The 27402-nt window shown below is 42.1% G+C and overlaps 3 protein-coding genes across 3 annotated transcripts in view; 2 read left to right on the top strand and 1 right to left on the bottom strand.

Moving 5' to 3' along the window:
• TMC5 (transmembrane channel like 5) overlaps nt 1-21213 on the top strand; it is a 25530-nt gene extending 4317 nt beyond the window's left edge. The window contains exons 3-23 of the mRNA XM_057384150.1: nt 6353-6514; nt 7034-7215; nt 7597-7701; nt 8042-8134; nt 8855-8954; nt 9533-9623; nt 9976-10224; nt 10387-10538; nt 11070-11214; nt 11750-11905; nt 12401-12567; nt 13183-13261; nt 13615-13712; nt 15444-15539; nt 16094-16169; nt 16757-16890; nt 17999-18172; nt 18330-18408; nt 18737-18844; nt 19762-19863; nt 20142-21213. Of these exons, the coding sequence (XP_057240133.1) occupies nt 6441-6514; nt 7034-7215; nt 7597-7701; nt 8042-8134; nt 8855-8954; nt 9533-9623; nt 9976-10224; nt 10387-10538; nt 11070-11214; nt 11750-11905; nt 12401-12567; nt 13183-13261; nt 13615-13712; nt 15444-15539; nt 16094-16169; nt 16757-16890; nt 17999-18172; nt 18330-18408; nt 18737-18844; nt 19762-19863; nt 20142-20204 (2523 nt within the window). The 5' untranslated portion in view covers nt 6353-6440 and the 3' untranslated portion in view covers nt 20205-21213. The remainder of the gene's footprint in view (nt 1-6352; nt 6515-7033; nt 7216-7596; nt 7702-8041; nt 8135-8854; nt 8955-9532; nt 9624-9975; nt 10225-10386; nt 10539-11069; nt 11215-11749; nt 11906-12400; nt 12568-13182; nt 13262-13614; nt 13713-15443; nt 15540-16093; nt 16170-16756; nt 16891-17998; nt 18173-18329; nt 18409-18736; nt 18845-19761; nt 19864-20141) is intronic.
• Nucleotides 21214-22124: 911 nt separating this feature from the next.
• GDE1 (glycerophosphodiester phosphodiesterase 1) lies at nt 22125-27396 on the bottom strand. Its single transcript, XM_057384152.1, has 6 exons — nt 27103-27396; nt 25647-25822; nt 25147-25252; nt 24361-24453; nt 23533-23744; nt 22125-23147 (listed from the first exon to the last, which is right to left on the bottom strand). Exons 1-6 carry the CDS (start codon nt 27361-27363, stop codon nt 23000-23002), a joined length of 996 nt encoding a protein of 331 aa, XP_057240135.1. The 5' UTR covers nt 27364-27396; the 3' UTR covers nt 22125-22999.
• The window catches only part of CCP110 (centriolar coiled-coil protein 110), a 16371-nt gene continuing 16154 nt past the window's right edge, over nt 27186-27402 (top strand). The window contains exon 1 of the mRNA XM_057384146.1: nt 27186-27246. The gene's annotated coding sequence lies outside the window, so the exon portion shown is untranslated. The remainder of the gene's footprint in view (nt 27247-27402) is intronic.

Raw genomic sequence — 27402 nt, 5'->3', positions numbered from 1 at the left:
GCACGGGTCACCGCAGCCCTGGCCGGTGGCTGCCGCKTACAAAGGGCTGCTGCTCGTTTAATGATGGAGCCGTGAGGAGCTGCGGGCATGTCGGGGATGTACACGGCTCCTGCTCTCCGAAGGGCGGATAACGAGCCAAGGGCTTGGTGTCAGCCTTGCTGCGCGGACCGCCTCAGCTTTGGTGCGCCGTTACTCTCATCCGAGCTTCCTTTGCCTTCGGCTGGAGATCCCGTGGGAGATTAACAGCCACAGCTTCCCTGAGGTATTTAGCCAGTGTGTCACCCTTCACTCCGAGGTGTGGCACCGACCTGGCTGGGATCATAGCTAGAGTGTGACATTTCACTTTGGTGTATGCTGCATATTGGTGTTTGCTGGCTAGCGAATGGATGTGGCACTGTTTTCCAGSTGGCAGGCTGTGAGGTCTTTGTATCACAAGAGGTTTCGGGATTTTGTATTAAATAGGTGGGGAAAATCTCAGGCTTCAGTATTCATGGTCTTTGTGGTCCTTCACCCTGTCACTCCCTCAAAACGCACAGAAGTACTATTTAACCTACAGAGGCTGAAACGTTTCTATGCAGAAGGCTGAATGCACAGCTAAAAGCCAAATCTTCACAYCCAAGATTTGATTGCTAAGCTGCTGTCATTAAGAATGCTCTGTTAGTAAAGCAAAGCTGCAAGCAGTGGCACTGCACGGGAGCTGTGCTGTCCTGTGCCTCCCCTGGCTGAGCATCCCCAGTGKCTCCTGTGCCAGCCCTGGGACCCACAGCAGCTTGCTCCTGCTCTGTGGGGCAGTGGCTCTGGAGTCCTGTTCAAGGTGTGGCTGCGGGTCAGTCCCTTCCATGTGACACAGCCCTGCCTCACGATAAGGGTRGCAGCAGGCTGCAGGTGGTAAAGAATGTCGAAAGGCATCTCTTCTGCGCTGATATGTCAGTACTCCATGCAAAACAAGTGATTTCTGAAGTTTTGTTTTTATTTTTAAATTTGGTGTTTAGGCTTTTGGTGGTCTTCTGTTTGGTTGGTTGTTTTTCCCCCAAAATAAATTTGTCAGAATGACTTTTACCCTGGAAAGTGATAAAGTGCTGAGGTGGTGTGGTATGGCTGTATGGGCAGACAGAAGAGGAACTAGAACTTTACAATGGTGTCCCTGTTCATATTTTGTTGAAAAAGTCTCTAATTGCAACTTGCACAGTCCATAGGTTGTGTCTGTTTGTTGTAGAATAGATCCTTAACATACTAATATGCTACATTGCATTTTAATGGAGCTACATTTTGTCTGGAAAAAAAAAAAAAAAAACGTATTCAGTTCATGTGAAATTATTTGCCAAACAATTTGAAAACTGCATATAAGGGTTTTGAAGAGTTAGGAGAAACCTATGACAAAACTGGTTCTCTTCTTTTGACTGGTTTCCCGTAATCATGTTTTAGTCTCTTGGTATTCACAATATTCTGATAAAAAGAAAAGCTTGTTTTCCTTCAGGGTGCTGTTAAATGCTGCCTGTGCAAATAGTAATGAGACAATATCCTTAACAGGAAGTTAAGCCAGAAATTGCAAACAGAACAATGCTCTTTTTCAGTCCAAGATCATTGAGTGTATGTAAAGCCCTATTTATTATCCAAAATGATCGTATGTGTGGTGTTCATAAGCTTTTCCACTTGAACTGGTGAATGAGACTCCTGTAACTGATACTGCTCATTACGGTGCAATTTGGAGGYTGCAAGTGGATAGGTATCCATTACAAGTGCAGAATAAACAGAGCTTTCTTTGAAGGCAAAATGTCACAGCTGTTGTAGTAAGCAGTGTCTTCTAATAGACCTAATGTGATGGGCTGYCTTTCTACTGAAAGCAGAAAATTAATTCCAACTAGGTATTCAAAAACCGCTTCCTTTTTTTTGGTAAGCAGTTATTTCCTTCAAATATAGGTATCTGGTAATGTTGGTTAATAGACTTAAAGAACTAGTTTTGCAAAGTAAGATTTAGTCCTGCTAAATGCAGAGAATGTGACAATTTGCAGTTTGGAAATTTAGTCACAAGACTGACTTGCACTGATATGAAATGATTCTTGCTTTAGCCCTTTGTCCCCAGAATGGTCAGACTATGAGCTAGGTAATGTTTTTCAAGAGTTAAAGAAATAATGCAGGGTTCTGTTTCTTATTCTTGTTAATCTTGCCTCTCTCTGCCAGGTATACTGTTCTTGCCCTTCAGTTCCCTATTTCTAATTATTTATCGCAATGAATTAAATTTGCACTCGTGGTCAGAGTTAAGAAAATAAAATTAACAAAGAAAGTTGCTCCCAAAGGAGCAAACACAGAAAGTTGCTCTCAAAGGAGCCTCCAGGGAAAGGATTAGATCATTCAAAGTCATTGTCACATGTACTTCAGTCCATAGGAATTGTATCTCTGGGCCATTTGGGTGGAGAAGCAGAAATGTGAGTTGTAGATTAGGGAAAGTACTATGAATTTCACAGAATTAATGAAATATCTGAACTTTCACCCACTCCCTTTAAGCAAAAACTTCATGTGCCACCTCTTTATAGCACTTTGCTGGACACTAAAATTTAGCTACATATTGCAACCAGTTTTTAGATGTTTCTGGAGCACATTTATAGGTGCAAGTTTCTAAACTCAGGTGAAGAAGTTGAATCCTGCTTGAGACACTGCAAACACAAAGTAGCTGACAGTCCTTCCCCAAAGGACACTTATCTAAGCAACCACATGTGATAAAAAGGATTTGACTTGCCAACAAACTGAACAGGATGAAAATACTGTCGTCTTACTGTATTGTGGGGGAATTGCAACAGGAATGTTGAATGTAAAGGAAGAGACAGAGAAATGAATAAGCACAAAAATGGATAAAGAGCAGGCAAGGAGCAGAGCTGGTGGTGCTGAAGAGCAGCTGGAGGCATTGGGAGCGGCCGGAGGAGGGCAGGGAGAGTCGGGCAGTGGATGTTCCTCATGGCACACACACTTCCCTGCATCTTTCTGCCTGGCTGCTCCCATTCTCACCAGGAAGGGCTTTGGGCTTTGGGAGAGTGGGATCTGCTCCTGGTTGGTGCCACTGCACTGTAGGACTGAGAAGTTCGTGCGTTTGGGCTCCAGATCCAACAAGCTCTTGGCAGAGACAGCAGCACGGTCACTGTGAGGGGGATGCTGTCCCTGCCCCTTCCTCAATTTGTTTCTCTCTCCTTTCCTTATGCAAAGGTAAGCACATGAGTCTTTAGTGCTGGTTCATCTCATCTGTCACTAGGAAATTTCTTGTAGCAGAGGCGCAATTTAGATTGTTGAAACAGAATTCAAGGTCTAAAATAGCACAGTTGATGTTGGTTCCTGTAATTGACCCTGCTGACATCAATAAAAACGCAATGGGAGGCCCGGAACAGGTGCTGTTTGTTGGTGCTGGTTGGGTACTTTGGCAAGATACAATAAAGATAAGTGGCTTTTGCTTCCGTGTATGATTCACACTGGTTCCATTGCAAATACATCAATTAGACRTGAGGTTTTCTCCAGTGTAGTGTTTGCTTAGTGTCAATTCACAGGCCCTTTAGATTTTCTGAGAGGCTTTCCTGGTTTGCTGCAAAAGTGTTGAAACTGTTGGGACWGCGATAGAAGAGTAGTGATCAGCACTGGAATCTGCCTGCTGATGCAGAAGGTAAAACTCTGGCTTGTCTCTCAAACYCAATTTTGCCTTCCAGAAATTAGTCTGATTTTTTTCATCATGTAGCTGTGTGGAACATGTTAAACAGGACAGGGATTCATGAATAAAACTTGGGTAACCRTAAAGCCCTGTCTAGTCATACCCTACAAAACTAAACTATCTTTATGGAAATAGAGCACATTCAGCCTTCTGAATCACTTCTTCCATGAGTTCTATTCCCTTCATTCAACATTATTAATGATGTAAATTTGAAATTCACTGTTTATATTGCACTTCAAGATGTGTGTAAGTTACTTTAGGAAATCTTTTTTACTGAGGGATTATAGATAAGGAGCTTGAAGGTCTAAGTGGCTTTCCTGAAACTTGATGCCAGGACAAAGTGCTATTTTGGCAAGACATTCGTGTTTGTTTTATTACATTCTACATGAGGATTTCTGTCTATAGTAGAGCATTTCCTGCACAGGAATATTTAGTCAAGGTTGTTGGTCTGTGATGTAAAGGCAATATTTTTTTTCTGGGAAATGATCCAGAAGTATGAGTCTGCACTGCTTGGAGTTTCCTGGTCTACATCATTACAGGGTTGAACAACTTAAACAGAAAGCACCCACTTGCCATGTATTTTCTAACTTATTTACATATCAATAATGATTAAAACTGCTGATCTTACACCTTTCTGTACTCCAGAGAAGGTGCACAAGATTTGCTTAGTTGTTTGCTGAAATCCAAAAACGTAATCCACAAATGAACATCAATCTGCAAATGGAAGATTTGTTAAGATCCTGCTTTCTTTCACAAATGACCTCTGTCCTCCAGCTATTTTTTTCCCTTCTAAGTATTTTAAAAGAGAAAACTAAGTCTAAATGTCATACCTTTTCCTTGAGCTATGGTTTACTGCACTCCATCATAGGTTGAAAAGAGGATAGAGATGGTTTAGTTTGAGCATTACCTGCTTTGGGTTCTTTCCAGTGAGCTGTGACTGGTCAGAAAAGTATAAAACGCCAGATTTGAATTTGCCTCAGCATACATAGAGAATTTATTTCACATCCTTAAGACATAGTGAGTGAAGAAAAACCAGAGTGGTTTCAGATGCTGGGTTCAGTGTTAGTCTGTAAATGTCCCTGTAGATTTTCATAGTAATCCTGGCATGCAGTGCATCTTAACACTCAAAGAAAATAAAGTGGATGACAAGAGAACCAAGAGAGAGTGAGTTTCTGAGTAAGACTTTATGGATAAGCCTAGAGGCCTTTCAGATAAGTAAGGCAAAGAAGTGCTGGATGTATTTGGCAGCCAGGCCGATGTGTTTTTTCTGTGGGCTGATGTCAGGTTGGTTCATCTGGATGGTCGATGCTTTCTGCTGGTTTGCTTCTGGGTGGTGCTGAGTCTACACAACCCATACACTTCTGTCAAAATGTCTGTGCTCTCTACAGCTTGAATGAAGAGCTGGCAAGCTGTTTAGATCAGTGCTCAGCTTTTCATCTGCCTTGCTGGCAAGCTTCCCAGCTTTCTGGGTGGCTGTGTCCGAGAGAGCTGGGTTCCTGGGAAACCAGTTAAAAAACCTGTTAAAAACCAGAAAAATATAATTTGCACACTCCTCAAAGGGAATTGTCGCAGAATTTTCTTCCCCTGAGAAAGTAATTGCTTCCTCTTTAGTTTTTCATTGCAGTTTGAAATATAAACCACTTTTATAGGGAATGTTTAATTTTCCAAGCAAGTCTTTGCAGAAGATCACAATAATACTTTTCAAGAATAATATTTGTGCTTTTTAATACAGTAAAAAGAATAGTCTAATTCCTGGAGAGTTTGTACAAAAGTTCAGGTATATTCTGAGCTAGTTCTCAAAAGATCATCAAGAGCTATGTGGTTTCTGTTAAAGAAAAGCTATCTTTCAGGCGATTTAAGCTTCTCATGACTTTTAAATAAGAGCCTTGAATTTCTTTTCTGTAAGAGCTTTGGATTCCTGGGGTGTTTATTAGTTTTTTTGGAGATGAGGAAAAGGGACTCTGCTAATTTCTCTTCTGCACTCAGGAGGATCTCACTCTGCCTCTGTAGGTGTGAAATTGTTGTCTGGAGAAACACCAGTGTCACTTAGGGGGGCCTGTTCATGTTTTCTTGTCAGCAGTAATTGCTCCCCGTTGTTGGCAGAAGGGAAGGGGATGCACTGTGCATTCCCATTGCCTGGTGGGCTTTTACTGGATGTGCTGAGTTCCTTCTTCCTGCCTAATCAAAGTGAAGTCAGTGTTCTGATTAACCTGGGAGACTTTGAATTCAATCAGTCCCTCGTGTTTGTAAGCATGTCTCTTTGCAAGTCAGGCTGCCAAACCTGAGCAGTGCTTTACAACTGTACGTCACACTGCAAGAAAATTTGTGCATTTGGCTTCTGCTGTTTAAGGAGGAGGGAGAGAATTTATTTCTTTTCTCAATGTTTTGACAAGCTTCTAAAACCCAGCCTCATTGGTGTTGGGGAAAACTTCATTGGCACTGCAGTTTGAGAGAGCTTACTATGGAGAAATATTAGTTCCTATTTTACCTCCAACTTCTGGTGGACCCCAATTTCCCAATGGTAAATGACATGAAGTTACAACCACTGCTGATTTATATTGTTTCATGTTATTTGTTAGTGGAATGGCAGAATCTTCTAAATTGCTAAAATGRAATTCCTTCCTTTTAATTTTTATGTACCTGCATCTGTTTTGTAATCAGGTCTGTAATCAGTCTTCCCCTTAACTTATTAATGGAGCAGTAGAGACAAAAATAAGAAAGATTTCATCCTTCAAACCAAGGAATTAYCATGTCTTATCATTACAATGAAGAGTTTGAAAATCCAGACTACCACTTCTCTGAGACACTGGAAATGGATAGGAGGTGAGTTTATTTAATTTTGCTGTATGACTGCACCAGAAGCAATTATATAGTTTACATGCAGAAGAAATTTCTTCCCTGGAGTTTAATCTGTGGATTTATTTTGATCCCTCCTTTATGCTTTCATTCTCACACAAATTTTTAAAGCTGTAACCAGGAAGACAGCATTCGAGGGAAATRATGTGTTTATTTTTTACATGTTGGATGAATTTCAGTAAATGTATTTATGGTGTAATATCATAGATATTTTTTTAGTTCCAGTAACTTTCACAGTGGACTATAACATTGGATGTCTTTATTTTCCAAGCAGTCACTCCTGTTTAGTTAGAGTCTAAGCTAACTTCAGATGGAGAAAAATTAATGACCAAAATTATGCTGTTGGAGTTCTAAATACAAAATACCTTGCAGTATCAGAGTTTGTTTTATAGCATTTATTTGAYGATAATAGGTAGCAAATTATTAAGGATACCTATTGAGGGTTTTTATAACAGTCAAGGTTTTCTTTTTTTATTGCTTACACAGGGGGAGTTCTCAAAGGAATGYGTTCTCTCCCCAAAGCCCCTATGATCCTTCCCTGGGCTCCTATGGAGAGCGCAGAGGGAGAGAGCAGAACCACCCCGTGGCCATCCCCATGGACTCCCTGGGACCTGGCTCTGAGAGCAGCCAGCATTTACCAAGCACGAGTCCATATGGAAATTTCACAGGTCTGTAGTTTCTCACATGGCCAGCTTAGAGAATCTTTGTTGGGACACGTAACAGTTTGCTCTGTCCTGAGGGAGTCCTGCAGCTCTGCAAAGCTCAAGTCTATACATTTTTAGCCTTTTTTTTTTTTAACAGTTCAAGTGTTTTATTAGCATTCCATGGACTTTCTGTTGTATTAACAAATCAATAAATACTGTCTTGTAAGGACTGAGTAAGTTGTTGAGTACTAGGATGTACATTGGAGTGGAACATGGGAGTTTTGTTATGGGAATAGGTTTGCTATGTTGGCAAAAGAGCTGTATTTTGTCATAGGGTTGGTATTCTGTGTCTGTAAATAGCCACAGCAGTTTGCAAATTTATGTAACTCTGATTCCCTTCAACAGACAATCTTTCCTTTGAGCCTCAGCCAGAGCTGATTGACACCCCACATTCCACCTCCCATCTGCTGGATTATCCTGATACCCGCAGAATTTCCCATGGATCAGAAGGTAAGGATTGTTGTGCATCACAGATCCTCCTGAAGACAATGGAAGGATTTTTAGAAAGCACTGTCTTCTAGAAAGAAAGTCTCAAATGAGGAGTGTATTTATGAATGGGTTAGATGGAGTTCTCCGTGACAGCTCAGTTCCTCTTTTCCAGCATTTCTCTGAAAAAGCACATGCAATTGTCAAACATGAGCAGGAAAGAAGTGACTGGGGGAGTGTATTTGCATGTAGGTAGTGAGACTGAATGGTAGAGTTTTAACTTGTCCCTGTGAAAATGAAATGTGAATTTCTTAAGTCATTTTGCCTGGACTGTCTGGGCTTTCTAAAAGTGGATGTTATTTAGCCTGCTTCATTCGGAGACGCAGCCGAAGACCACCCGATGAGACCTTCATGACTTTCTCCAGCATGTTTGAAACAGATCCAGTGTGCAGTGGAGGTAGGGCTTTTAAATAAGTGSTTCAGTATTTGATAGTATCTTGTACAAAGGTGGTGTGGTTGATACTGTTCTTAGTTTCTCACCAGAATTGCTTGTACAGCCCTTCTGTGGTTATGGGGACAACTTGGGTTTGTSTTATGCTAGGGAAGAATCTTTTATACTCTCCTAACACATTCAAATCCCATGACAAATGAAGTGCAGTGCAGTATGAATGTGTTAAATTGTAAAAAGAAATGCTAAGCTCTTTATTAGAATTTGTTTGACCAGCTAATGGATTGTTTTCAGCCACTGTGTCTGGAATTGGGATCAAATTCCAGCTCTGTGAAAGCAGCCTGATGGTCCAGTCATACAGGTCTGTCTGTGGCTGAGTTTGAGTGCTGACATCAACATTTTAGAAGAAATAAAGAGAAAGTTTAGCTTTCAAGTCAATRTGTGGCGTCATAGAAGTGTAACTATCAAACAGTGATCAAGCAATGGACCAGAATCTTGGAGTTTTGTCAGTATTTTATTTTCCTTTATATTGCAGCTCTTTGTATGAACATTCTTGCATCTGATTTAGACTTCTGAGGGAACTGAAGATACTCCGGGCAATATTAAGTCTCAGAGCTTGCACACTTTGACAGCAGTGAAAAAGGGGGATGTTATTATATCTATTTCAGACTGTATATAAAAATTACTGTATTATTATCCCCTATTTATTTTTTCATGGGTTCGATGCAGAGAAAGATTTAGTTGAAGGTCTTGCAAGTATGTCCACCAACGAAAGGATTAGAGCAATCCAGAAGCTGCCAGAAACCATGACAAAAAAGAGAGACATCAGGTAAAAACAGAAGTTTATCTGTTTGGTTTTGCAAACGTTATACTTCTAGCAGCATCTAGCAATCAATCATGGGGCTTTGCCATCTGCTCAGCTTTGCTTCATCACTTTAGGATAGAATACTTTTTAATGCACATTARAAAAAGTTAATGTCTTGAAGGGAAAATAATTTAACTATGGAGACAAGAAGAATCACTCATGGTACTATTATAAAAGAGTGTATAAGGATCCTACAATTTGATTATAAATGATGACTTGAGATTTATTTTCAAAGGAAGCTTGGATGCTGTCCATTGAAAATGGAAAAGTGACCACATGRTCTCAACCATCCTTTTGTCTCCTCACAGAATATATTTAAGTTCTGTTCCCATGTGAGTTAGTGGAGGGGTTAGAACATGCTGTCCTAGCACGGGCAGGAGCCACGGKATTATCTAATGTAAAACAAACCAGTGCAACATCTCCACGTTGTACTAATTCATGTGCACATGGCTTAAACTTTATTTGCAGCACCTTCTTTGGCTTCTTGATTCAATTACAACTCATACTGTAATGCTTGTCACCCCTGCTCTGCTCTTCCACAGAAATAAAGTTCTTAATGAAATAACAAAAAAAGCAACACACCGTGGTGCTCGGCCTTCCTGCTGTACACAGTGTCTGCAGGGAGCAGCAGTGGTAAGTGCCAGAAGCTTCTGTCAGTGCCAGCAGAGCAAACCACTTCAGCTGTGATGTTACCTTTGTCTCCAGAGGAATCTGGTGTTTTGCTTCATGTTCCTTACCAAAGAACCAGTTCATTGCTGCAGTATTCATTAATAATGACTTGCACTGCAGTATTCATTAATAATGACATTCATTAATAATGACAGTAGCACTTAGCAACACCAGCTAACACCTTACGGTGCAGAGTGGGGCAAATCCATCCTTAGCATCAAAATGAAACTGTAACCTCCAAATGTGAGGCTTTRTTATGTGAAATTGAGTCCTGTTGGTTTGCTGAGATTCATCTCTCACCTCTTTTTCCCTTCAGTCGTTCCGGAGACTTGGAAATACCCTTTCAGAATATTTTTACCTRCTGTGGATATGGCACAAGGCTCTGAAGATCATTGGTGCTGAATTTGGAACAAGTGTTCTTTCTTACTTTGTTTTCTTGAAGTGGCTGCTAAATTTTAACCTCTTCTCATTCCTCATGAACTTTGGTTTCATCACAATTCCTCAGTTTCTTGCAGCAGAACCAAATAATCTTTCATTCACGGGCCTGGAGCTGTTCACWGGAGCTGTAAGTACTGAAACTTAAYGTAAATGTAAATTTAATCATGCCTGGATTTAATGATAAGGAATGTGACAGCTCTCACTTCCATTAATTGGTCTTCAGATGATGATGCTTTCCACCATGTGGAGGTGATAGCAAACATTCTGAATGATGTCCTTGCCTTTTCAGGGTTATTTTCAACAAACAGTGCTCTACTATGGCTTTTACACCAATGCTACAATCAGCAAAATAGAGAATGGTCCATCTTACAACATGCAACTTGCCTATATTTTCACTGTTGGAATATATTTTGTCATTTGCTTTCTTATCTTGTTGTTCAGGTAAACTGACTGTAATTTCTTATTTCTCTTATATTAAGTGGARAATCCCCACCCCATAAAAACCCCTGTCAACAGTTAGAAGTAATAATTACCTGAATATGTTTCTGTAGGTCCTTGTTTCCAGGTGTAGAGTTTAAATAGAAATTTCTGCTTGAAAGATAGTCTCTAGAAATCAAATCTTTATTACAGAAATTAAAAATAACTGCAAAATGGTAACAGACATACAGAGAATGCCAGTTCAAACCAGTGAATATCGTGATCCCCTTTTGTAAGCTCTTGCTCCTAATAATGTTTCTTATTGATGTGACCTTCCACAGGTAATGATTGTTGGCAACAATCTTGAGAAGGAAATGTGAGAGTTCTTTTCTTCCATTAGCATTTATTTTCCACATTGTCTTATGTGACATGGTCTGACACAGTTCCAGTGCCCTTGGGACAGGATGGAAAAAAATGACAAATCTCCCTTCTTGCCCTGCTGCACAGACCTGCTGTTCCCTGTTACACATCTCACTAGTTTAATTTTCATTGCAGCATGGCAAAATCCTTCTGCAGGAACTTCCTTAATGTTCAGGCATACTCTGGGAACGCCAGCAAGTTGCTCTGTACTTGGGATTTCAGTATAACTAATGAAAAAGCTGTGAAGCTGAAACAAAAGAATCTCAGCACACAAATAAAGGTACAAACCACAGAAGGTACAAAATTAATGTGCATGAGTCATTCTGTTAGAGACTTACTTTTGCTAAAAACAAGAAGGTTTTGTGTGCACAAACAATTTATAACTTCTGKCAGAGTGACACAAATGTGCCTAAGAGACTTTAGTCTTCCTCTCTGCTTGAGTTTCATTTGGTCTGAGCTCCTGGAGTTGGCTTAGCTGCTTGTTTTCATTTTCTCTTTGAGCTACAGATAAGTATTTGTATGCTTCTGTTCTATTTAATGAATTTCTGTGACTGTTAAATATTTGCCAAACACAGTATTTCTTCTGGGTTTTTTTTTCCTTCCTTATAAACAAAAGGCAGGCTGGAAATATTATCTGTGAAACTTGACTTTTAGGATAGGAACACCAAGTTCCCCAGTAAACGTTCCTAGGATATCACTCTGCCCATCTTCTCCAGCAATAATCTTTCATTCAGTTTCTCAGCTAGTTCCTTGAAACAAGTCTTGYCTTATGCTGTTGGCTAAGAACTTCTTCATGAGGAATTGTTTCCTTGCAGGAAGACCTCATGGAAGTAAACAAAGAAGTTATAAAYTTTTCTGTGAGGGAGAGAGTTCTTCGCATTGCTGTTCATCTTTTTGCTTGGGTTTTTTCCCTGGGAGCAGCAGTTGCTGCCTGTGCTGGTGTTTACTTCCTCTSCATTAACAACCTCAAGGTAAGGCCCAGAGTTTGCATTTTCCACACTGAGCAGTGATGTGTTCACCACGAGGAGCTCTGGGAAGCAGAGCTGTCCTTGCTGCCAGTGCAGACACAAATTCTGCTGGGCTTAAAGAGCTGCTTTGCAGGGCCTGTCCCACGGGGGTCATGGCTCCAGTGTCAGACCTGAGGGKGTGAACAAATCTCCCTCCTCTCTCCAGCAGCTGCCTCAAGGTCAGCTTAGGGACATGAATCTGGTGACCCTGCAAGACCTGTCCTTTCTTCCCTAGGAGCTGCACTTGAGCTGGGGCTCCATCCTCGATCCCAGTAATTTGGGGAAAGGGAGAGGGTCCCTGTGCTGCTGCTCACAGGCCCATAAAACCTGACAGGCTCTGACCTGAGAGTGTGCAGGGCRTGGCCCAGGGGGCTTCCCTGTGAACTCACATAGAGGCTGTATTTTGGTTAAGGCTCTAAGCTGGGATTATTTCATTGTGGGTTTTTCTTCCTCTCTAAGCTGTTCATGAAAGGGCAGAGAAATGATCTCGAGAGCCAAGCTGCCATGTTGGTGCTACCTGTGATTGCATCTCTCCTCAACACACTGATCCCATTCTTCTTCTCCTGGCTTGGGCACCTGGAGAGGTTTCAGAGTCCTGGACAGCACATATATGTCACTATTGTCAGGTATTTCTTGGTACCACTTYTTAGTGCTTTTGGCCAGAAGTTGTCTGACTTGTTTTTGATACAAAGCTGTGGCCGGGTGTGTGGGGGCATTAGGAAGCTGTGAGGGAGAATTCATCTTCTCCAAAGGCTTCTGTACACTCTTGTCTTCATGACCTTTTGTCTTTCACGAGCCTTTTGGGGGTGTTACATCTCTACATCAGGATAGGAATGGTTTTCCTCGCAGCTGGGTGCTCTGTGACACTCAGCTTGAGTTTTTTTGTGGCATCCCTAGATGGCCCCTGGGCTGCTGGCCCCTCCCCAGGAAGGGAAGGGAAGGGGAGGGAGGGAGGATTGAGGTCATCTCCCTCAAAACCATTGCCTGCAATCAGCAGTGCCTCACCCCYGTGTCCCTCAGCCCTTGGTGCCCTGAGGAGCCCCAGCCCCAGCCAGTTGAGCTGATGTTGTGCCAGGGTTGTCATGCCCAGCTCCCTTTCTGTGGGACAATGGAGCAGTGCCAACCTGAGCTCCCCCGAGAGCTCCTGTCAGTGCCAAGGGCAGTAATAACGTGTAAAATGAAATGCCATCACTTCCTTGTGTTGGGCCAGCTGCTGATGTGGTTACTGTTCTTGATTTTAGAAATATCATCCTGAAAATGTCCATTGTTGGAATACTGTGCTACTACTGGCTTAACATTGTCGCTGCCTCAGAGTCACAGGTAAAGTTGCAAAAACACAAATCTCTGACTTAGTGACAGGTTAGAAAGCACTTTGATAAGAGACTTGCTTYAGCAAAGAGAACTACATGTGATGGAAAGCTGTTTGCTGCCCCAACATTGTTTTATTAGCAACTTGAGAGAAATGAACTGTAGGAAAAAATTACTGGGCCAGCTCCAGCCTCAGCTGGTCAGCAGCATTGTTCTGTGAGAATTCAACTGTTAGCATATCTTTGATCAAGTTTCAGATCTTTGATCAAGTTTCAGATGCCCAAGCATTTGGAAACAATGTTCAAATTGCATGATTTTTGACTTCTGGGTATTGTTTTGTTTTTTTTTTCTTCTGCTTCTTAAAGTGCTGGGAAACTCTGGTTGGCCAAGATATCTATCGTCTTGTTCTAGTTGACTTCATATTTTGTTTGCTTGGCTCTTTCTTTGGAGAGTTTTTACGAAGGTGAGTACTACTTTTCTAATMTTTTTATTCTAATGTTTTCATTCTTTAACCAAAGATACAATCTGCTTTCTCCATGTGAGAAGAGCCCAGCAGACACATGTCTGGCATGTGAGGCAGACATGCCTCAGTGAGGTTTCCTTGGTTTTCTCTGCCAGGCAGAGTCTCTGTGTACATGCCTTGTGGATATTGCAGTTCCTCCCCAGAAGGAGATCAGCATGGACCCTTTTACATTCCCAATGTGTCCTTTTTCCCKTTGGAGATGGGAACACAGGCAGGGAGGAAGCCACAGTGCACTCTTACGGATCTCCTGAGTGTGGGCTGATAAAGCAGGAATTGTCTCAAGCACAAACCCATCTTTTCTACATAAGCAYGGGCACATTGCTGCCTTTCCTTGCTTTGTCCCCCTGTGGTTCTKTCCCTCTTAGTTCTGTCACTACAGCGTCCACGAGACTTAAATCTGATTTTATCAGTCTTATTAATCATGTAATGAGTCTCTGAAAGGCAGAGGCCTGCACATGCTAAGTGAGAGAGTATTGTAGACTGGATGTCAGTRCAGCTGAGCATGTAAGGAAGAGGTTGTTTATTCTGCCATCTGCTGTGTGAACTTCCCAGTGCCCAACATTACTTACAGCTTAGGCAGCAGAGTGTTTAAGTGCTCACCAGCTCTCCTGAGTGTTTAGATTCTTGGCCATACTTCTGTGTGGGAGATCCATTGTTTGTTTTTTGCCCATAATTTGAATGAGACTGGTTTGCAAGAAGAGGATTTGTTAACTTTTTCTTAAATCAATAAAAACWGTGTGGAGAGGCCCTGGATGACCTTTCTTCCATGGCTCTTGCTCGTGTACTTTAATCCTGCTGTTCTCAATGTGCTCAGGTAGGAAACCACCTTCCAGCAAGAGGTCACGGAGCTAAAACTGCAGTGTCAGCTGTGACAAATGCCCTGCCCTAAGCTGGGCAAAATCCCTTGGTGTAGACCTGTGAAAGGTTAAATGCACAATTGCTTGTAGTTAATATTTTGTGTTCAGAGTAACCTCCTGAAAACCCAGCTCTGTTGATGGTGGTGTTGATAAAGTGGTATCAAGATGTGTGTTCAARGYACCAAAACCTTTATTGTTCTTGCTRCAACAAGCCAAAAACTGAATCTACCCAGCTCAGGAAAAAATGAGGTGACTAAAAGTGATTGTTGGTCCTCAGTAGGAATCCYCTCAATGCTTTATTACCTGCCTGTTTCAGCTCTTACAACCTCAGTTTGTTTGAAGTAGGATGTACTTGAGGATATGTTGAGTATCACTCTACAAATTTCATTYATTTTTTATTGACGCTGGAAATTCTCAGTACCTGAAAAGCTGTTACAGTTTTGCTGCTGACTGTAACTTGACATTTCAGCTGCTTAAGCACAAGGATGCTTGTGCTTAAAGCAAGTAATAAGTAGTTACTTACTGTAGTATAGATATGTACTGATGCAGTCCTTGTTRGCTTTCTGTTTCAGTTTTGTGAAATGTTTACTTATCTCAACCCTACTGTGTGTTATGGAAGTCTGCTTTTGCCAAACTGTTTCATTTTTGCTGTACAGTCTAATGAACGAGCTGTGGCTGTTTTGCATGACAGATATGCAGCCTCTAAATAATTTGTCACTGCTGCTTGTATTCAGGTCATTTGCAGGGATTTCCACAGAGGACTTTACCATTTAGCAAATACTATGGTGCTACAGCTTTTGGTTTTTCCCCCCAGAATTATTGGAACTACAGTCTGTGTGAGCCTGGGGCTGCCAGAATTTGACATTGGACGAAATGTTTTAGATTTGATCTATGCACAAACTTTGACCTGGTAAGAGTTACATTTACAGCCAAAGCTTCATCTGCACTTAGAAATTACATGGAAAATTCTTAYTCTGATGTTTGTGGGAGCGTTCAGAGAGAGCAGAATAAATGTCTGGGGGGTGACCTATTAAGTGCCTTTGATAAAGGTTGTGACTTGCCAGAGTAATCTATGGGCAGTAATAATAACTTCATTAGTTTACCCAGTAGCCACCTGGTCTGGGAGAAATGTTACAGGTTCCTGCAGGAATGTCCTGGAGTTTTRTTAATTCCCCACTGGGATGATGTTCTTGAAATAGTCTCAGTATTAAATGCTGGAAAAGGTGCTTTATTTCCAAGAATTATAAGAGATTTCTGCAGATCTGTACATAGGTACCTATGTTTGAAGGTGCATATTTTCCAAGGTGGACTTACTGTTAGAGGATCAAGGTTAACACAATCACATTTTCAAATAATCACATACTGTCTGAATAGGAAGTTACTGTGGGGTTTTTCTGTTTTCAGTGCACTGTGTGGTGAATAGTGAGGATGTAACTTCTTTTGCTTRCAAATCCTTTCTTGTAGGATTGGTATCCTGTTCTCACCTCTGCTGCCTGGTATCCAGATGATAGCATTTTCTATARTATTTTTTGTGAAAAAGGTAAGAAACTTTACCTGTCTTCATCATAAATAATAAAGTAGTAAAATGAAAGGCTGAGGAATGAACAGTGGATAAGTGCATATGCCAGTGTAGACACTCAGCCTCTGGCTGGGACTTTCACCTCCAGTTACTGCTCGCCAGCTCCACTCTTCCCCCCAATTTGTCTGGGTGTAAGCAGGGTGATTCAGCTAAAGGTCATGGTGGAAATGTGGTTTTTTTCAGAATTCTTTGTCTCAGTAGTATGACCAGATGGTCATTAAGCTGTTTGTAGTGTTGAATGTAGAAGAAGAAAGCTGTAGGTAGAAATATRGACTCAAATTTCCCTGAATCATGGGTTTGCATTTGCTACAGAAGCAAACTCTRCTAACAGAGTTCTGAAGAATCCATCAGAACCTCACTTTGCCCCTTTACTACTTTAAGACTATATTATTGAAGTTTTCCAAAACTACAGTAGATCTATCAAATTCACATAAAAGTTGCTCTTGGAAAGTTTTGATAGATGCTGTTCCAGGAATTTCAGTGGGATTGACATAAACCAGGTTGAAGTAGCAGTAACAGCCTTCCAAAGTACCTTCATTTCTTTAAAGGTCAGTCTGATGAAGAATTGTCAACCCCCATGCAAAGTCTGGAGAACTGCTCAAATGACAACATCCTTCATGTTCCTGCTGTTTTGTCCYTCCTTGGTTGGAGTCCTGTCTGTCATTGGAGTCACTGTCTGGAGGTATGGAAGATCACTGGCATTCCAGCCTATGAAATTATGCTGCATGTGTGACCTTCTACCAGGCAGAGGAGCCTGCATTTCTCTATAAAAGAAATTCTRTTAATTGCTGGTGGAAGATTTCAGATGTTTGTGACACTTTTGGTATTCTGAAAACAAGACATGCTCCATGAGTTTGGGAGAATATGGCTCATGGAGTAACCTGTCCCTTAAGAAAGTGGGAGGAGAAACAAAATTGCATTGAGATTTTTGATTCCTATTTAAATGCATCACCCCCAAGTCCTAGTTCCTGAACTTATGTTATAGGTGATACGGGGTGTGCAGCAAAGAAACAGCTGGAAAAATTCAGCTGRGGTCAGCTTCTGGACTCTTTATGAGCTTCAGAGGCTCTTCTGCAGGCAGTGCTGATCCTGTAATAATGCATCTTGGCTGTTTGCAGTGTTTTAGGGCTGCTTTGGTTTGTGTGTTATTCTGGTCWCAGGAGGGCAGCATGGATGTGCCTTTTGCTTGACAATTGTCAGTGATGTGATYTCAATATTTAGTGAGACAGCTGACTACACATGAAAACAGATGGGATGAAAGCTACTGGAGCAAACAGTTCCAGATGGCAAGTGGGGATTTCACTGTCTGCAGTGGTTCAGTTTTAAAGCAAACACTTTCCTATTTCAGTCTACCTGAAAATAGGAATTTTTKTAAATGGGCTGCCTTATTTCACTACATTCTGTTACTGCTGAAGATCTGCAGTGACTCATGTCCCTRAAGGCAAGGTGAAATGATGGTTCCCTGTGGTAAAATGTTAAAAAAATCCTGGTTTTCAATTTGCTGTATCTTGTGCTATGGTGATTGGCACGTTTCCTTTAGGTCAAGTTTGTGCTGACAGAACTTGGTACTGATCCATTGCAGCAAGGACTCATCTCTCACAGCATAGACTGGGCTGGGGAGAGGGACACAAGGTAAAAATGAAATAAAGATCAGGGAAGTGCCCTGGGAGCCCAAAGACAGCAGAGGGCTATAGAAAACTGAGGAGCATCTTGATGTACAAAATCACAGTATTAACAATTTCTCTGGTTAATATAAGAAGCTTTGAGTAACTGTTTTTTCACACTTTCAGGTTAAAACCTTCAGAGGGTTGTGGTCCTTTCAGAGGCTTGTCTTCTATGTAYGCTGCAGTCTCTGAGTGGATACAAACACTGGAAAGTTACACTGCCTCTAAATGGGTGGTGTGGATCTACCATAACTTAATTACAAGTGAACTTTTCTTCTTCATCCTCTCTGGTATTGTACTGTAAGTATCTGCCAAAAAAAAACCAACCAGAAAAGGGCAGAGATGTGTGTATATATGCCTTTTAATGGGTTAAAATAAATAAGATACATTTCTGTTTACACACTGACTAGGAGAAAATGCCTTATGTGTTGGACTTCTTCTGTTTTGTTTTGTTTAGAATTTTTGCTTATCTTTACTGGCAAATAATACGAGGAAGAAAGACAATGACCAAACTCTTACGTAAGCAAATTATTAATGTAAGTTTGGCTTTCAGTTACATCTTTTGTATAATTTGGCTTCTGTGTTGATTGTTTCATCCAGCTTTGTGGAGCTGTAACCTGTTTTTCCTATAACTGTGCAAGGGAGAGTGGGAGCTCTTTCCTATGGGAGTTGCAGTGAAATTTAACTCACAAATAGAGTTGCAGCAAAAGAATTGTATCCTCGAGATGTGCTGCTGCAGCTCTCTGTAGACAGATTATTTTAGAATAGAAGGAATTACTCTGGTCAGTGGTTACTTACTGGCCTCGAACCTCTCAAGGACAATTAGTCCATTCTGGCTAATGATCAAATATGTCTCAACTACAGGCAGGACAAGATAAGATGTTTCTACTTAAACAACTGCGGGCCCTGCAAAGAGCAAAGCGAAGCTCATCTGCACTGGACCAGGGCCAGCAGCTCAGTCTGACTCCTCAGGTACTGCTGTTTAATGACTTGGTACAGACTCCTCAGGTACTGCTGTTTAACGACTTGGTACAGACTCCTCAGGTACTGCTGTTTAATGACTTGGTACAGACTCCTCAGGTACTGCTGTTTAATTACTTGGTACAGACTCCTCAGGTACTGCTGTTTAATTACTTGGTACAGTTCCATGGGACTTCTCTGACTGTGCTGCTGGTTTGGGAAAAGTCTGGATTTAAAACTTCATGTCAATTGTTTGATTACCCGCTCCAGACATCAAAAGGATGCTATGGAAGTTCCCTTACTTGTTCCAAGCTGGAATTCAACCTGAGAAGGATATAGAAAAGTCCTGACCCTCACCAGATAATTTATGATTAAGAAATGCAAGAAAACATTCCCAATGTGTGTGCAGGATGGTCACCAAAGGGTCTGGTCACACTTGAACCTTGCCTAGRCTGAGGAGGAGGCTGCCTTCCTCCCTTGACAATGGATTTCCTTGGGGGGTTATGCTGTGTTAATATTTTCAGCTGATGTAAAGCTGAGTCCTTTGACCTAACCGCATTCTCAATCCCCTACAACACTGATAGACATCTATTATCCTAAACTCCAATTTATTTTTCAAGGCAGTCCAGCCTGCTGAACCATCAAATTAGTTTTAAAATGTGCATGTATAGGTGCTGTCTGGTGTTTTTATTTGAGCTGAGTAAAAACTCCTGGACCTACATACTGATAGAGAGAGGTACATCCTGATAGACAGACGTTCCTCTCCTTCCTCCCTGGAAAAGTCAAATCCCCCTGTATGACTGCCTATCATTAAAATTATTATATGAATAAAAGGCCATCTCCCTAAAACAAGGATGTGAGCAGTGCTGACTGTAAGTCGCAGCTGGAAGTCAGAATACAGACTGCTAACACCAAATACTGTTTTCCAGAGAAGCTCCTCTCCATATTGCCCATCCAGGCAAGCTGCCCAGGAAGTGCCAGACTACCCAGGAAATGCATTTGACAGAAACCAAAACCAATCCTACAATGAGGTGAGGTGAGGGGAAATCTAGATTCCCCATATAGAATCTGGGGCACGATGTAGAACATGTGGAGCWAAGTCCTGTATGCTTGGAAATAACTTCAAAGATTAACTTGAATAGGTACAAAAATGGGATCAGAATAGCTGTTGGAGCACTCCTAATCACAAACCTGCTTAAGACCTGGAGAGTATGGKTTTGTTACAGGTTACTGGTATTTTTTCAAATGCAAGGTAATACACATGTGAGGGAAATGATGACCTAAACCTGCTTGTGAATTTTGTTTTCAGCATCCCTTTTCTGCTGGGATCTCGAGCAGCAGTGATTTTCCACTAGGTAAGCAACAAAGATGAAACACAGAAAGCTGTTGGAAGTTCAGCTCAGTAAAAATGTTTGGTGTACAGACACAGCACGTGACAACTGCATGTCAGAGACACAGCATTTTAGTATCTTGTGTAAAGAGAAAAGACTGGGCTTGTGGGGTGAATATTTTCTATAGGTTGTGCCTGTATTGTTCTGGAGGAGGTGGTGATTTTTAAAGACTGACCACTCATTTCTGTATGCTAGAGAGCAAAATTCCTGGGTAAATGAAGGAATCTTATGGGAGATTTGGTCTTATGGGAGCACCCAATAGTGAGAATTTTARCTCACTTTAGAGATTAGACTTCACATCTTGGTATGAATGTCAGAAGAGGTTACTAACGATGCAGAGTCCCCAGGACATCATCATGCTCACAATGAAACTATCCTGATTTACACAGTCACACAACTTCATCCCGAGGAGCTGTGCTCCCTGCGCAGCACGGGGCTGTTTGCTCGTGTGGTGCTGCCCAGCACAGCACTAACGCTGTTCTCTTGTGCCCTGCAGGCTGGGAGCCCTCCCCGCCYGGCCCCGGCCCCTCGCGGGCCCTGCAGCTCGCTCTGCGCGCCCGGCAATCGGCGCTGAGCCAGGACCCCCAGAACTGGAACTGGAACCGGGCAGCACCGAGGGAAATCACCGACAGCTGACTGCAGCAAGCGACGCTCTCTTGCACTAATGACTGGAAGAATAACCATTTTTTACCTCTAAATGGAAGGAAAATAGAGAACAGGATTGCAAAATGCACTGGGACTTCAGTTACTGCGATAGGGAATATGCACCTGTTGGCATTTGGTGCCAGCCTTCCCCCAGCACTCGCATCGCCTGGATGTGATAAGGCTTCCTCCTCAGCTGACCACGTGGTGCTGACTAAATGTAAGGAAACCTGTGYCTAATTGTAAATAAAAGTTCTGCTTTAATTTTTTTTATCAGTTATATTGTTTAAATGGTTTTTATCTGATCTAAACCAAACCTGAAGTATTGGTCAAATAAACAGAAGGGAATGAAAGAGAACTTGATTTTAATGACTGATACGTTGTAGAAACCGTTGCTTGTAAACTGAAAGTGTACACATCTTTTCCCATAAAGGAGGGGTTGGAAGTTAGATATCTAAGATTTTTTATCATACATGACTGGGAGATTGGATGTCGCTTCTTTTTATTCCCAGCCACAGCTTTGCCACCATCATAGTAATTCTTTTTTTGTTTGTTTACCTCATTTTCTACTAGTGTCTGGTTTATTCCTCTCTTGTTGCTCTGGAAAGAGGCACATCTTTTCCTCATTAATTTAGGCTAAAGACAACCCACCCCAGCCACCATAGGCATGGAGAAAAGGACAAACTTTACACACAATGTAAGACAGAGATTCAATGTCATTGGTCCCCAGTGCATAGAACTGTAGAGTCTGCTGTGGATATGGGACAGGGGCCTGGTGTTTGCACTGAGGATGGTGACTCAGCAGGGCCWGAAACTCAAGCAGCAACAACAATTGGACCTTTGGAGCAAAGGCCATTTGCCACGAGGAGTCAYTGCCCTTCAGAGGCCACACGGGAGCACCAGTCAGGCTCAGCAATAGCAACAGAGGCCACAGCACTCSTGAAGGGGCAGGACAGAATCTGGACAGAACGTACTTGGGCTGAGATTGCTGCTGCTGCAGTGCAGGGGGAATCAGGGGCATGCATAGAAGAGGATCTTGTCATCCTGACAGGGAAAACCACCTCCTTTCTCCTGTGCTGCTTTGTACCTGGAAGGAGCTCAAGATACATGCAAAAAAATCCACTCCCCCGACAGGTTGTAGCATGAACCTGTGGTATTCCAGAAGTGTGGATTTACCCTAAGTGGGAGCATCTGCAGTAACTGAGACATTTTACATCAATGCACTTGTGCACAGCTGATAAAGAACACCTTCCCATGAGTTCTCAGAGACTTGTTTATTGTAACTGCAGACTCTTTGGAGTTTAAGTTAAATCTGGATTACAGTCTCCATACCCCTGTGAGTGCCCTTCAATCATGCAAACAAAGGCAAACTAAAAAGACATTCCAACTCCATTTGTTCTACTGCTTACYAGCACTCAAGACACAGCTTTCTTTTAAAAACAAATACATTCATGTGCTGTGTAATTTCTTCATTAGAAGAAACAATTCCCTATTCTCCTTTGGTTCTTTTAAAAGGTCTCAAGATAAGAAGCTACTCAAGTTTTATTTGTTAATTCTCATAACCTTCATATCCAGCATGGAAAGCTGGCCTTTTCTTCCTTGTCAGGATTCAGCACAGCCATCTTTCCATGAAGGCAGGGAAATATACTCATCTTCTATTTTGGCACCATTATTTCCAGTTTCTATTTTAAGAACAGTAATGTAGATCATTTTAAGGTGCTATAAATCAACCTCAAATTAGTAYACACTTGTAGAACATGCTGTTAAAATTACTAACGTCAAGTTACAATTTAAAATTTTGACATCAAAAGTTGCTGATACAAATTTGTAACCAAAATTTAAACAAAGCAAAGGAATAGTCAGAGAATYATAAAACTACCTGCACAGACAAGGTATGGCCCAATTTGCTTGCCAAATCTGATTCTYTCACGTTCCAGTGACTTCCTCAGACTCTGTGTGGCTGCAGCACAGCTTTGGCCAGTGCAGCAGAGGGGTTTCCTGCATTTGAGAYGGGAGCACAGGCAGAAGCTGCTGCTCTGCCTCTTGCCAGAGCTCTGCCCAGCMGTCCATCAGCACTGCTGGATGCCCTGGGGGATGCAGACCTGCCCCAGGAAGGCAGGGTGCTCACACTGGGTCAGTAGTGAGGGGCACAGTCCTCCACCAGGCTGTCAGTGATGTAGCTGCACTCAAGGACACTTTCGTAGTAGTTTTTCTCTGCGAACGTGTTCACTGTCCAGGCAACCACGTGGATTCCTTTGGAAGACCAGTGTCTCACATAGTCCCTGCAAGAAACAAAGACAGAGGAGCCTGACACTACACAGAGTAAAGGCACTGAGCCTAYAGCTGAGTTTTGTTCTTCCATCAGCATCACATCATGGAAAAAYAGTGTGTCATCTTCTGCAACATCAGCTTTTTGTGTTCCCTTACTCTAAACAGGCAAAAGTAACAAACACTTTTCCTCTTTGAGATACTGAGGGCCTAACARAAGATAAAAACTCAGATTAAAAAGATAGAGGATTAAAATAATAAAATAGCATGGAGTAAAAAAATTATCACCTTACCCAACACTAAATGGAACATTTTGATAAGCACATCCTGTGTTAACTCCACCCTATATACAAATAGAAGAAAGTATCTCCTGATACATGAGCAAGATTCAACACTTACTGAGAAACAAAGTTTTTCTGTATGAGGAAAGCTGAAACCCCACACAATCGCCACAGGAAATTGTGTAGGCTCCAATCCAGGATGACATCCAGCCCCATATACAAGTAATGCTTCCAGCAGGAATTGAAACGAGGTGTCCCATCTCCAAAGTGACTCAGCTGCCAGGGCCTGTGTGTCAGTGCTGTCACCACATTCCTGTCAGCCTGTCTCATCTGGAGGACCAAGAACCAAAGACCAGAATTCACCCAAAATCCCAGCTGCATTAAATACAAYTTTTGAGAGTTTAGGTAGAAGGTGCTAGCTTGCATTTACAACTCTACCAGAATCCTGCTCCCCTTCCCCTCCAGAKCCTTTTGTAACTCTTTTAGAAAGCTGTTCATGATATTTTATTAGTTCTTTCCTTTAAAACATACTGAATACCTGCTCTTATGTTAAAAGAAATTACATAGCAGTCATGCAATGTATGTAATGGAAAAAAATAGTAAATAGATTTGGCAATAAGAATGAGCAAAGAATTTTAAGAATAATTTACAATAAGAAGTGCATTTACCAGCTACCTTGCACAGAGATACCTGGCCATATACCAACCACAAGAGCAATGCACTTTTTTCTGCTTTCAGAATGGAGGGAATTGCAGTAGATTCTGATGGGCATCTAACGAATAGAGTGATCKAACAAGATTATGCATTATGCTTCGTTTATTTTTAAAAACCTTTGCAATTTGAACAATCTGAAAGTAACCTGGAACTGAGAGTTTTATATCATACTGAAATTCCCAGACACAACTAAAAAAAAAATCAAAAATAAAACTTTTTTAGGAAACATTACCTTATAAACAACRTCTGGCATGAAAGAACAGACAATGCTGCTGTTATACAAACGTGGAAATTCCTGGTAGAGTTGTTTCAGGGCATCAACGGCCTGCAATTAGAGACACACAGAGACATTATATACATACACTCACATTTAATTTACACTGCAGAGTCATTTTAGAACAAAATTAAAAACACTTCCCTGCTTTATGTAGCAAGAATGAAATATAAAGGGGGAAGAAGAAAAATAGCATCTTGTTTACAGCATTAACAGAAATTTTGGTTTTTTGCAGAAGAATTCCTTTTCATTATTCTATTTACAACAAGTAGGATTCTCAATGTTTGAAATACTCTTAAATATGTTTTGGATATAATTTTTTAGTGCTACCTAAGGTTTAGTTCAGGAGGAAAATGAATTTATTCCCATACTTTACTAGGCTAAAGAAAAAAATTATTCTAATWTACATAAAATGTTAGTGATTGATCATTTTCACCTGCCTTCAGAAATGCAAATTACAGATCCCTTGTTGGAGGCTGAGGATGAGGTTCTGGCTCCCCTCAGGAATTGCCTTTGCTTTGTTTCACAGCAGTGCTGTGAGCTGAGCACAACACTTGCACAAGCCTCTGCTAATCTGAAGCTGCAGCTTCCCAGGACCACTTTGGGTGACACAAAGCGAGGACCTGGGCTCTCTCATAYTGAAGAAGGGTCTGCACCACACGGACCAGTCTAAGCCCAGCACAACAGCAGGTCAGAAACCCAAASAAGGGGTGAGGGAAGGTGTCTTGCTGCAGTGAGCAGTACCTGATTTGCATGGCCTTTGACATCGAAGTAGATTGTAAGATTGTGATGCATGGACTCCACAACAGCTTCTCTCAGAGTTGGTATCTTTTGATCTTGGAATTGGCTCCTGTAGAAATGGAGAACTCATTGGAATGCAGTCAACACACRTGCACACACACAAGGACTGAGTCCCGGAGACATTGTCGTGAAAATCTCAGCACCTTTAGTGTCCTGCAGTCAATTTAGGACAAGCTTAGGTAGAGATTGACCTGTTTCACATTGGTTGTCTGCGGATTTTGTCCTTGAAAATCAGTTTTCCTGACTGTGCTTCACTGTTCCTAATGTAATGATGGGTAAGGAGATATAGTCTCATCACTTCTAAAATCAAATTAGAARTAGCATATGGGACTGAGTTTTAAATTCTCAAAAATTTTYATCAGTGATAGTTCAAATCAATAATTKTGTTGATCAAGAATTATTCTTTTTCTGTTGAAAGAGKAATTTCAGAGTAGTTTGTTTACCGTAGCCGGTGTTTTGCAGATGGATTAAGCTTCCTGATTTCCTCAAAAGTCAAGTCCCGCAGTCTCCCAGCCCCATCCGTTGTCCTTTCCACTGAGTCATCGTGCATGAGAATGGGGACACCATCTGCACTAAATTCAAGATCCAGCTCCACACCCGTTGCTCCATTCTCAGCTGCCTTAAAAAACATTTTAAAAATCACATATACARTAGAACAGACAGCTTTATAGGTTTGACATTGGTGCAGCTATAATTAGCTTGTATTTTGGTAAAAAAAAAAAAGTTCTTTTCAGTAGTCTTCATCTGCAGAACATAGAAGGTTTTATCCAAGTCATTGTTTGAGTATTCATAGRTCAATTGAACCATATAATCTATTTTACAGATAAAACCATAGTGATYATGCCTCAGTCTTGGGATTGGATAAACCACAGTATCAGGATAAAAATGCAGGAAAGAATCCTGTTCTCTTCTTCTGATGAAGTCCTTAATATATATTATTTTCTAAAAGAGAAGGGAAGCAAATGCCTGCAGTTTACATAATTTGCAGACTRACACTTAGTAAACACTAATTTATCATGTGTGTACCAAGCATTAGATGGATGCAGGCAAATTGCTGCTCCTCTCTGAGGAATGCCCTTATCAGAGAGCAATAAGCAGCCAGGCTGCCTTAGAACATTKCATCCATCCTGTTCCTACCCTGGACCTTGCCAAGAACTCTTCAGAAAAACACTTGAGTGAAGGGCAAACAAGACCCATAGTTCTGAAGGACAAATGCTCTCCTGGTAAAAGGGACAATGCACCAGAAAGACAAAAAACAGGTATGCACTAGAGGTGTACAGAAGTTACCTACAGGTGTCTGCCATGTCAGAATTGAGCAGCTCTAGAATTCATCAGGACTAAGAGCCCTGGCTCACGTGAAGGTAGGARACCCTCAGAGCAGCAACATCTCAACCTCACAGATACCCTGCTAATCACAATTKCAAATGATCCTCAGAAACAGACTGTGAACCCTGGCTGTGCCTTGATGCCTTGCAGATGAGCAGCACTAACTCATGACTGTGAAGTCTCCTGGTATCAGCCCTCCCATAAGAAGATCCTCATCACAGATCTCCAAGGTTTAAAAAAACAAATAACCTGTTACTGAGCTGCTGTCTGCTCTCCGTGTGCTGTCTCTCTATCAGTAAAATACATTATTTCATTATCGCTGCATTGCTGAAATATCCATCGGCACCAAGGCTATAATAGCTCTCACAAGACTCAGATACGATCTGAATTTCCCTGGGGACAAAGGACTGACAATGAAGCCACACAGCTTCCAGCAGCTGTAGGAAGCACAGCTGCAGTAACTCACGGCGAGGAGGGCTTGGTGCTGGAAAGGCAGATCATCAAACMCAACCCATCAGCCCGTACCACCGCCCAGCAGGCTGAGCCTGCCCCSCAGCCCCGGCCCGTGCTGACCTGGCGGATGGCCCCCAGCGTGTTCTCGGGCGCGTCGTGCGCGCCGCCCCGGTGCGCGATTCGGGCGGCGGTGCCCCGGGGCCGCAGGACGCGCTCAGCGCTCTGAGGCGCCGCGGGCTCCAGGGACAGGAGGTGCAGCGCCAGGTAAAACCCGGCCGGCAGCAGGCAGGCCAGCGCCGGGCTCCGGCTCAGCGCCAGCGCCAGCGCCAGCGCCAGCAGCGCCGCCAGCGAGCTCAGCAGGCCCTCCCCGTGGCACAGCATGGCCACCGGCACCGGGACCGTTGGGGGGCGGTGATCGGG

The sequence above is a fragment of the Malurus melanocephalus genome, unplaced genomic scaffold, assembly GCF_030028575.1.
Source record: "Malurus melanocephalus ecotype Western Australia unplaced genomic scaffold, MMel_1.1 scaffold_689, whole genome shotgun sequence".
Classification (NCBI taxonomy): Eukaryota; Metazoa; Chordata; class Aves; order Passeriformes; family Maluridae; genus Malurus; species Malurus melanocephalus.
The sequence above is the reverse complement of the archived record's forward strand: the minus strand, read 5'-3'. Positions and strand labels throughout refer to the sequence as shown.